General features: G+C 56.8%; 1 protein-coding gene across 2 annotated transcripts; it reads left to right on the top strand.

Moving 5' to 3' along the window:
- Positions 1-228: 228 nt before the first annotated feature.
- ATG9A (autophagy related 9A) lies at positions 229-10,524 on the top strand. 2 transcript variants are annotated; one of them, XM_051787883.1, is made up of 14 exons: positions 229-391; positions 618-661; positions 1,984-2,048; positions 2,351-2,512; positions 2,616-2,757; positions 3,686-4,434; positions 4,759-4,912; positions 5,137-5,316; positions 6,177-6,422; positions 6,723-6,943; positions 7,357-7,474; positions 7,652-7,874; positions 8,005-8,147; positions 8,249-10,524. In XM_051787883.1, the coding sequence occupies exons 1-14, from the start codon at positions 289-291 to the stop codon at positions 8,252-8,254; spliced, it is 2,556 nt and encodes an 851-aa protein (XP_051643843.1). In that variant the 5' UTR covers positions 229-288; the 3' UTR covers positions 8,255-10,524. The 2 variants fall into 2 exon arrangements, with proteins under 2 accessions (XP_051643843.1, XP_051643844.1); XM_051787884.1 differs by having other exon boundaries at positions 229-410.
- Positions 10,525-10,725: the final 201 nt, after the last annotated feature.

The following is a 10,725-nucleotide window of genomic DNA, read 5'->3' as shown; positions in this document are numbered from 1 at the left end:
CTCCATCACCCCCAAACCTGCCGTACCCCGATGACCCCCCGCGCCGCTCACGCGCGGCCGCCGCCGCTCGGCCCGGAAGCACCTCCCGTCACATCCCGCCGCCGCCGCGGGGCCCGCCCCCCCCGCCCATTGGCCACCGCGCCCGCCCCCCACCTGCCCATTGGCCGCCCGCGTCCCACCCCGCGGTCGCCATTGGGCGCCGCTGCCGCCAGTCGCGGGCGGGGCCGAGCGGGCCGCGCCGGGCCGGGCCGGGCCAGGCCGGGCCGGTGGCGGCGGGGGGGCCCCGCCATGGCCCACTTCGAAACGCAGTACCAGCGCCTGGAGAGCTCCTCCACCGAGTCCCCTCCCGGCGGCGGCGACCTGCTTGTCCACGTCCCCGAGGGTGCCAAGTGTGAGCGGCGGCAGGGGAGGTTGGGGCCTGGCGGCGGCGGGATGCGGGGAGAGGCCAGAGACGGAGGGGAGAGGCTAGACACCGAGAGAAGCCGGGAGTGGGGGCTGCGGGGCCGGTTTGGGACATCGGGGGCCCGGGGCAGCGGGAGAGAAGTGTGTTGTGCCGATCACAACAGCAGGGGTGGGTGTGCTGAGGGCCCCTCACCCTGTGCTGCTTCTTCCTTCAGCTCCGTGGCATCACATCGAGAACCTGGACCTCTTCTTTTCTCGAATATCCTTTCGCAGGGCGGGGGTCAGTTGGGATGCAACTCCCGCCTAACGGGCTCTCAGTGCGGGGAAAACATGGGGTTTGGTGTAACTTGGAGCTTGGGCAGTGTCTGCCCCTTCCAGTAGGACACCACACGGCTCCAGAGGGGCTGGCAGAAGCCCCAAACCTTGGGATGCTGTCACCTGACACTGAGGGTCAGACAGCTGCTTCCAGGGATTCTTGGCAGAGTGATGACAGTACTAAGTTGTAGTTACAATTAATGCTTTATTTTCTTAACAGATTTTATTGCTAGCATAGCATTTATAATCAGAGTAGCGGAGGGTTTCTGTAAGCAGAATCAGTGTAGGACAATTTTTTAAGTAGCACAGCACAGAATTTTATAGCATCTCTTAGCTTATGGTTTCTAATCACATGGATTCTCTACAGATCAGGTCATATCTTAATACATGGTTTGCTATATCAGTATAACAGTCATAATGAGAATCAAAAATCCTATAAAAGAATACAAGTCACTCAGTTCTCAGAGGAAGCAGATGACAAGTGGAGGTGTCCCTGGCTACTGGGGGATCCTGGGTCTCACTGTCCAGCAGCAGTTCTGTTACAAGTTCCCACTTAGGACTTGTAACTCCTTGATTTTGTGGGCAATGCTCTGGGTGGGGTTACACTTCCGTGTTCTCTGACTGGGTCATCACCTCTGTCAGGTTGGCCAGGTGCCTGGGACCTTCAAGGACAGCATGGGAGAGAGTAATCAGCCTGGAGCCAAGGAATCTTGAGGCTGGTAGGGAGAGGAAAGAGAAATCTGTTTGATTTGTGTACTTGGTTCACAGGACTCTCAGGGCCTGATAACTGGGGAAAGGGTGACCCTCTCGGTCATGGAGAATGGCTGCTTGCCTTATAGAATGGTGTTAGTTATGCTGACCACATTGCCTGGGTCAGAAACAGGGACACCAGTCATAGGTGCTAGGTGCCATTGAATGCATTTTTGCCTGCCTCTGTGTTGTCCTGCCTTGCCCTACCCATCCTTGTGCAACCTGAGGGCAGGCTGAGTTTCTTCTCTGTGCTGGGACAGACCCTGTTCTGGGTGTTGGGTGGGGGAAGAAAGGAGCACGGATGAAACCAAGTCCTCCAGTTGTGCTTTACCTGGGCAGAGTATGTTTTCCTGCAGTGGGGAACCAGCTTGTTGTTGAGGAGGGTTGGGAAGGATTTTCTGCTGGTAGTGGAGGGAGACTTGACTGGGGAGCTGTGGAACACCAGTGGGACAGAAACTTCTCCATCCTTCATCAGAGAGGAGTGTCCAAGCTGTTCTCCTTGACTGTAGCTTTCACGTCTATAACCTGCATCAGAAGAATGGCTTCACTTGCATGCTCATTGGAGAGATCTTTGAGCTCATGTAAGTGCAGATTCCCCTCTGTTGTGGCTGTGACACCTGCTGGGGAACAGTCATAGGCATTTGCCAAGCTCATGCATCTGGGAGGGTGGAAGGGCTCCTTTCATAGTTGTCCTGTCTCCCCCTCATTAGGGTTTTCCATGCCCCAAACCTGCATTTCACTTTGAGGAACCATTGTCCATGAGCTTTCCTGCTCCAATGGCTGTGGGAATGCATCACCGTGACGTGTGACCCTGGCTGCTTCATGTTTTGGGGAGGAGAGCAGAAGGGTGATTCTCTCACACCTGCTCCTTTTTTTTTCACAGGCAGTTCATCTTTGTGGTGGCATTCACCACCTTTCTTATCAGCTGTGTTGATTATGACATCCTCTTTGCCAACAAAGCATTAAATCACAGCCAGCATCCCAGCGAGCCCATTAAGGTGACTTTGCCAGATGCCTTCCTGCCTCCAAATGTCTGCAGTGCAAGGTGGGTGCAGTGGAGGGCATGTTAGCCACTGCTCTTGCTTTCTCAGGTACTCAGGGCACCTGTCTGGGCCTGTCTCCCCCTACTTGCCTCTTCTTGCTTACAGAATCCAGGCAAACAGCTTCCTCATCTGCATCCTGGTGATAGCTGGGGTTTTCTGGATCCACCGACTTGTCAAATTTATCTACAACATTTGCTGCTACTGGGAGATTCACTCTTTCTACATCAATGCCCTGAAAATCCCTATGGTAAGTAGCCGAGCCAGGGGCTGTGTGTGAGGATGCTGAGGGTCATGGGAAGCATTTGCTGGGTGAAGCAACTTTCCTGCATGCCTCTCTGCTTCTCCTCAGACTTCTACAAAGCACTCTTCCCTCTGCTCCATAACCACATGGTCTCCCTTCAGCCTCTTCTCCAGCAGCTAGCTTATTCCATGTTAACCCCTCTCTGCCCAGCCTGCCTCTCTGCCTGCTGGCACGCGTCTCTGCCATCTGCCACTCAATATGTGTATTCTTCACTGATGGCCTTTTCTGTGCTGCCTTCCACGGAAAAGGCATAAGCACGGATATCCTCATACCCCTCTGGATTGTGGACAACCTCATCTTCCTTGTTTACTTTTGGGGGAACCAAGGCGTGCAGCTACTTAGTTGTTGAAGGTCACACAGGAGATTGGCATGTCAAAGGTGGGGTTTGAGGCTTGCACATACATCCTAATCCAGAGTCCTTGCTCTGATGGACAACATGAAAAGGTGTGTGCGCATCCCGTGAAGGGAGAAAGTGTCTTGAGAGAGGTGGGGTGAGCCAAGAGGCCCAGTTTCTCACCACCTTTTCCATGGGCTCCCTCAGGGACACTGCTTAAGTCCCTTCCCCTGTTTGTGTCTCCCTGCTGACTCCAAATGGCAGCTCTGGGAGGACCCATGGGAGCCTGGAGCTGTGTTTGTGCCTCCAAGGCAGCTGGTATGTGAGTGGCTGGGAAACAGTCATCTGTGCTAATCCAGGGGTAAAGGGCAACAGGGCAAGGTGTGGGGTTTGCCCACTGCAGGCTGAAGCGGTGCCAGGAGGTGCCTTGTGTCCTGGTGTTGCATGGGTTTTGTCAGCACCCCAAGGCGTGCGCTGGGACCTGCTGCTTCTGACCCTGGATGCCTCCTGCCCCTAATCTTGCTGCTTGTCCCCTTCCAGTCCACCTTGCCCTACTACACCTGGCAGGAGGTGCAGGCCCGCATAGTGCAGATCCAGAAGGAGCACCAGATCTGCATCCACAAGAAGGAGCTGACAGAGCTGGACATCTATCACCGCATCCTCCGCTTCAAGAACTACATGGTGGCCATGGTGAACAAGTCACTGCTGCCCATCCGCTTCCGCCTACCACTGCTGGGAGACACAGTCTTCTACACACGTGGGCTCAAGTACAACTTTGAGCTCATCTTCTTCTGGGGTCCTGGCTCCCTCTTTGAGAACGAGTGGAGCCTGAAGGCTGAGTACAAGCGGGCCGGGAACCGCCTAGAGCTGGCTGAGAAGCTTAGCACTCGCATCCTCTGGATTGGCATTGCTAACTTCCTCCTCTGCCCCCTCATCCTCATCTGGCAGATCCTCTATGCTTTCTTCAGCTACACGGAGATCCTGAAGCGGGAGCCGGGCAGCCTGGGCGCCCGCTGCTGGTCTCTCTATGGCCGCTGTTACCTCCGTCACTTCAATGAGCTGGATCATGAACTGCACTCACGCCTCAGCAAGGGGTACAAGCCAGCTTCCAAGTACATGAACTGCTTTATCTCCCCGCTTCTCACCATCGTGGCCAAGAACGTGGCTTTCTTTGCTGGCTCCATCCTGGCCGTGCTCATCGCTCTCACCATCTATGATGAGGACGTGCTGGCAGTCGAGCATGTCCTGACCACGGTCACCCTGCTCGGGGTGGGCATCACGGTGTGCAGGTGAGGTTGGGTCTATGCTGCCCCTGTGCTCCTGGCAGCGCTGTGGGGAGCAGTGGGGCTGGTAATCCATGTAAACATGCTCTTTGCTTGCAAATGGATGTGAATCTGCCTGAGTGAGGGGCACAGCTGGGGAGAGGCAGGACCAAGCAGAAGAAAGGGGGTAGCGGTGATCCTGGGTGCAGTAATTGCATGATATGAAGGGCTGGGCTGGCAGGAAGGTTACAGGTGGAGCTGTGATATGGGGCAGTCACCCTGCCCTCCTAGGATGACGCCTCACAGGAACTGAGGTGTGATGCTGTGATGTTTCCCTGTCCTGTCCTGCAGGTCTTTCATTCCTGACCAGCACCTGGTGTTTTGCCCAGAGCAGCTGCTGCGAGTCATCCTGGCACACATCCACTACATGCCTGACCACTGGCAGGGCAACGCCCACCGCTACGAGACCAGGGATGAGTTTGCCCAGCTCTTCCAGTACAAAGCGGTGAGCTTGGCTTGTGTGGGGCAGGGCTGTGGACTCTGCCCCATCCCTGCAGGAGGAAGAAGCTGCTGGAGAGCTGAGCAGCTCCTGGGCTGCTAGAGGAGCAGGGCAGCGTTCTCAGAGACACCCTGCCCAGGAGATGGAGGGCTGGATCTGGGGGCTGGCTTTGGGATTGTGGGTTTTTTGACATCCTCAAGCTTGTGCTGAACCCATCTGTCTGTGCTCAGGTCTTCATCCTGGAGGAGCTCCTGAGTCCCATTATTACACCCCTGATCCTCATCATCTTCCTGCGGCCCAAGTCCTTGGACATTGTTGACTTCTTCCGCAACTTCACTGTGGAGGTGGTGGGTGTGGGTGACACCTGCTCCTTCGCCCAGATGGATGTGCGCCAGCATGGCCACCCGGCGGTAGGTGCCATGGGAGGTGGGAGAGCAGCCTGGGCTGCCCACCAGCATGTCTGGTCCTTTAGACCTATGAGAGGCCCTAACTCAGCCCACAGCCCAGCCACTCACCTCCGGGTAGGGTGTCTGCGTTTGCCAACATAGATCACCAGCCCCAGAAGGCTCTTGTGGCCCAGCTGTGATTATTGACCAGATACTTTCTGAACCAGGCTTTGTCATTTCTTTGACGCCGTTGCCTGTCTTCACAATCAAGAGTCTTGTGTCCTCAGGAGAGAGGAATGGGGATATTTGGACATTTAGAAAGTGTGACCACTAAGAACTGATGTGAAGAAGCTGGGTTGGTTGTGCTCAAGAGAGAGGCAGCCTTGAGGAAATGGGAAGCATTTTCCATTATGTAAAATCTAGTACGGAGGGAAAAGGGATTCATCTGTTTCCTGTGCCTGGGAATTTAGGTTACTTGTCTAGGGAAAGACTCCCTAGTGACAGAGTCATGAACTAGGGAGGGGGTGAATTCAGTGGTGGGAAGCTTTTAAGAACAGTCATTTGTTGGCTGCAATCACTCCTGCTGTGAGCTGTAGAGTGCAAGACAAGGCGTTCAGCTCCATATTTTGTGACTGTCCCCAGCTCCAGTTCCCTTGCAGTGATGCTCGTTCTGGGAGGTGGAAGACTCCATGCTTGTTGCTTCTTCTCCAGGCTGTGAGGGCTGAATGAATGTGGGACTTTTGGTGTAGCACCTGCTACACAGGGAGCTGCAGCCCAGCTTGTGCTGGGTGTTGCATGCTTTGCCCAGTCTGATTGCAGGATTCCCAGGCCTGGCTGGGTTTCAAAGCAGACCCTGTCCCTCATTACTTTTCTGTTGTCTGCAGTGGATGTCGGCAGGAAAGACGGAGGCCTCCATTTACCAGCAGGCCGAGGACGGCAAGACGGAGTTGTCCCTCATGCACTTTGCCATCACCAACCCCAAGTGGCAGCCGCCCCGTGAGAGCACAGCTTTCATTGGCTTCCTGAAGGAACGGGTGCACCGAGATAGCAGCGTGGCGCTGGCTCAGCAGGCTGTGCTCCCTGAAAATGCCCTCTTCAGCTCCATCCAGTCCCTGCAGTCAGAATCAGAGGTGCCTGGGCTCAGGGAATGCAGGGTGTTCTTGGGGTGCTTGCTCGATGCTGGCAAACTGATCCTCAGACCCTCTAGGCAATTTTGCCCTTGCCTGGGATGTATGTGGGGATGCAAATGTGATAGAATAGCACTAACTGGGACACTTCAGGGTTTCAGGAGAAGACAGAAGGCTGTCCTGGAGCTCTGTGAGGTGGGAGAGGGGCTGGAATAGCTGAGGTGTCGCAGCTGTGTGCTGCTGGTGGGGATCATTTCTCCAGCTCTGCACAGGACAGTGACTCTCTCTCCTTCAACTCTGCAGCCTCACAGCCTGATTGCCAATGTGATAGCAGGCTCCTCAGCACTGGGCTTCCACATGAGCCGGGACGGACAGGCATCCCGCCATCTCTCTGAAGTGGCCTCGGCCCTACGTTCCTTCTCCCCACTCCAGTCTACCCAGCAGCCTCCCAGCAGCTTTCAGGCGGCAGGGAGGGATGGAGAGGGAGCCCAGCCTCGTGGCACCAGTGCCATGACAGCCTCTGGGTAAGGTGCCAGCTGGAGAGGGGCAGACCTTGCACATTCCTTTACCCCATGCCCAACTGCCATCCTGTTGTCCTAGGTGCATGGTGGCATTTTTCTCTGCAGCCCGGGACAGCAAGGGACATACTCAAAAGTACAGTTAGACTGAGGTGCTTAGGCTGGCCCCAAAGGACAGGGTAGAGGTCCTGTTGTTCTGTAGGTATCACAGTGGTGAGAGACCCCCATAGGGAAGAGGCAGTGCCATAACAGGGCTGGTCACCTTGTGCATTTGGGGAGGTACCGCGGAAGGAACTGGGTAGGAACTGTTCCTACCCAATTCAGGAGCAGATCTCTATGAGCCTGACATTAGAGTGTAGAGGGGCTGGGCAGTGTGGGGCTACCTGAGCACCAAACACCACTTGTGTGTCTCATGGCAGTGCCGATGCGAGGACCATGAGCTCGGGGAGCAGCGCCTGGGAGGGTCAGCTCCAGAGCATGATCCTGTCGGAGTATGCCTCCACTGAGATGAGTCTCCATGCACTCTACATGCACGAGGTGAGCAACCCAGAGCCGGGCTGGACAGAGGGGTGTGGAGCAAAGCAGGCTGCCTTGCTCCTGGGCTGCCCTGTCTGTTGTGACCTGGAGACCGAGTGTGTGCAGTGCTGCAGAGAGGGTGTGTTTGGGCGTATGGGCTCTCCCACGCAGCTGAGTCACTCGTGCTTTGTCATGCAGTTGCACAAGCAGCACGCCCAGCTGGAGCCTGAGCGGCACACTTGGCACCGACGAGAGAGCGACGAGAGCGGGGAGAGCGCCCACGAAGAGCTGGACACTCAGCGGGGTGGCCCCGTCCCCATTCCTCGCTCTGCCAGCTACCCCTTCTCCTCGCCGCGGCAGCCCACCGAGGAGACAGCCACGCTGCAGACTGGCTTCCAGCGGCGATACGGGGGCATCACAGGTGTGGGAGCCAGGGCAGAGGTCTGAGCCCAATAACCCATGCCCTTTATGGACTGGCACAAGCAACTTGCCTGCTGCTGAGCACTAGCAGTCCCCCAGGTAGCTAATCTTCCTTCTTGCCTCTCCTGCAGACCCAGGCACAGTGCACAGAGCTCCATCACACTTCTCCCGTCTCCCTCTGGGAGGTTGGGCCGAGGATGGGCAGTCAGCAAGGCACCCAGAGCCTGTGCCAGAGGAGAGCTCAGAGGATGAGCTTCCGCCACAGATCCACAAGGTAGGGGCTGTGGCTCAGAGGGCCACAGGGTACTCTGCATGTCAGGTTGGGGTGCTGGCAGCTGGTCCCAGTAGGTGTCACCTTCCCTCTCTGTCTTGCAGGTATAGCCTTGTAGACTGGGGAATCTCATGGGGCTTGCAGACTGGGAGCCACCTGGGCAGCAGGATGTGGCATCGGCCTGATTCTTCTCCTGTCCTGAGTGGACATTTTGTTGCCATCAATTGCCGAAGAGACAAAACTGCCAGGCTGGCTGCTTTGCTGTGGCACCTTGTGTCCAGCCATGTGTCAAGTCAACACCACTCTGACTTGTGGGGTGAATGCGTGTGTGAGTACATACATGTGTCTGTGTTCACATCTGTGTCGTCCGTGTCGGAGGATCTCTGCAGAGGCTGTGGAAGCTGACGTGACAGGACTAGCATCGAGGAGCTGTGGACTGTCTTGGAGGTGGCAGCAGCAGCTGCTCTTTGAAGGGATGTGAGATGGCACCAGCTTTATCCAGATGTCCTTCCGGAGCTGGGCCCTGCCTCCAAAATGAGGGCAGGAGTTGTTGAGGGTGGTCTAGCTCAGTTTGTAGCACCACACTGCCCTGCCTGCAACCCTGAGGAGGTGCCCAGGACCATGCTTGTCCTTCCAGAGGGGACCAGTGTTGTGCCTCTCAGCCCTGAGCAGGACAGCAGTGGGGCAGTAACCCACCCCTCTGCCTCAGCACCCTGCAGAGGGATGGGCCCTGGTAGCTGCTGCTGTGAGTACGGGTGGGATATAGAGCTGGTGGGAACAGCTCTGGCTCAATCCCAGGATACTGCAGCTCTTCCCTGACTCTCACAACAGCTGGTCCATTCCCTGCATGCAAGAAAGGGTCAGTGAGATGAAAGTCCTGGGTCCCTGATGTCCCTCCCATCTGGCAGCCTCCGTGCCATGCCTCTGGGCTGGGGCAGCAGCATCTTCCCCCTGTGCAGCACCCATGGGATGCAGGCTGCTAGTGGGCCCTCCTGCAGTGCCAAAGAGACCCCAGTGTGGAGCAGCTGGGCTCTCCGGGTAGTGCTCACAGCCCCTTCAGAGCCCATCCTGAAAGTCTTGTGCTCTGTGTGTTGGTTCCTTCTCTCCAGGCACAAAAAAGGCCTTTTTCCCCATGCCCAGGTGCTGTTGCATTGGGTCTGTCCTGATGCTCTTCCTGTGGAAGTGGGCCTTTCCTCTTCCCCAGGCAAAGGTTTTGGTGCATCTCGCCCAGAGGCTCACAGCTCCTCCTTTCCTCCTGAAACCTTCCTTTTGCTTGCAACATGGTTTCAGCTGCTGTGGAGACCATGTACCAAGCAGCTGTGTCATGCCTGGATAGGAGTCCTGAAGAAGAGAGCTCAGCCTGGGGATCATGGTGGGGAATCAGGATCCCAGCTGTGCCGTGTAGCCTCAGACGAGACCTTCCCACCATCCTTCTGGTTTCCCTCTCTTCTCTTTGCAGCTTCTGAGGATTTGCATCCCAGCTAACTCTTGCCAGGATTTGCTTTCCATTCTTCTTGCCTCTGGCAGGGGCTGCTTGCTTTTGCCATGCCCTCTGCAAGCACTGCACACTGCGAGCCCTCTGCTGTCCCTGGAGTCCAGGGCCACCCCTCTTCCCCTGCCAGGGTTATTGCCCTCTGCCCTTTGAGCATGGGACAGAATGTGCTGCCAAGCCACCTACTCCCAGGGGTACTACACCTATGTAGCCCGGGCATGAGCAGGGCTGAGGGGCTTGTGCAGGGTCAGGCTCTTTGAGGTAGCAGGCTCCCTGCTGCCATGGAAAGGGCTGGGCTGGGGCTACAGTTGCTCTGGGGTCTGTATGAGATCAAACAGAGCATGCTAAAGCATAGCTTGGGTGGAGTTCAGCTCTTCAGTGCTGGGGTCAGGGCTCTGTGGACCTGGATGTTGCTGGGGTCTTTCCATGGAGGAGTGGCTGCAACAGCCCCACAGCAGCTTTGGCTTGGGACTGTCATGGCTTGGTGAAAGGAAACTGAAAGCAAATCCCCAGGAACCCAAGCTTTCCAGTGGCTTCCCTGGTTGCCCAGGCTGCTGCCCTGCTCGAGGTGAGCCTCTCTGGGGCTGTGGGACACTGTGTTTGGGCTTCCCAGTACTGTTGCTGCTGGTCTGTAAGCTGAGTGGCTACAGGCAGTGCCCAAGGGGACAGCCTAGGCCTTTCCCTGGGCTGTCAGAAGGGAAAGGCCGGGCAGAGCAGGCCTGAGACTTTGCCGCATGTTGTGCTTGTGTCAGTGTCCCATGTGCATGGCGAGCCACTCTTCCTCATCTCCTCCGGGGCGTGCGGGGGTCCCTGAGGAGCGCGGTACCGCACCCTCATGCCCTCGCTGTACAGCTGTATAGCCGTCTAATAAAGATGGGGTGTATCATCCCTTCCCGCGTCCGAGTCTCCCTTCGCTCTACGGCACTGCGCAGCCCACCTGGGCCCAGCCACGGTACGGGGCACCGAGGAAACCGCTGAGCAGAATGCCTGCCATGGCAGATGGGAGCTGCGAGGAGCCCGGAGGAGGCTCCGGTGGCCAGGAGCACGGTCCCGGCCGCGGGGGGAGGCAAGGGCTATATTTATCCCCGG

Source organism: Manacus candei, unplaced genomic scaffold (assembly GCF_025592945.1).
Source record: "Manacus candei isolate 608988 ecotype Guabito, Panama unplaced genomic scaffold, ASM2559294v1 h1tg000023l, whole genome shotgun sequence".
In the NCBI taxonomy this organism is placed as follows: Eukaryota; Metazoa; Chordata; class Aves; order Passeriformes; family Pipridae; genus Manacus; species Manacus candei.
Note: the sequence above shows the minus strand (reverse complement) of the source record. Positions and strands in the feature narration are given on the sequence as shown.

What these genes read in the sequence shown, in the direction of transcription:
- ATG9A (XM_051787883.1), top strand. Translation starts at nt 289, where the DNA reads ATGGCCCACTTCGAAACGCAGTACCAGCGCCTGGAGAGCTCCTCCACC. An exon ending in CCCTGCAGTCAGAATCAGAG is followed by an intron (nt 6,423 to 6,722) that starts GTGCCTGGGCTC and finishes TCAACTCTGCAG; the next exon opens with CCTCACAGCCTGATTGCCAA. An exon ending in AGTGCCATGACAGCCTCTGG is followed by an intron (nt 6,944 to 7,356) that starts GTAAGGTGCCAG and finishes GTCTCATGGCAG; the next exon opens with TGCCGATGCGAGGACCATGA.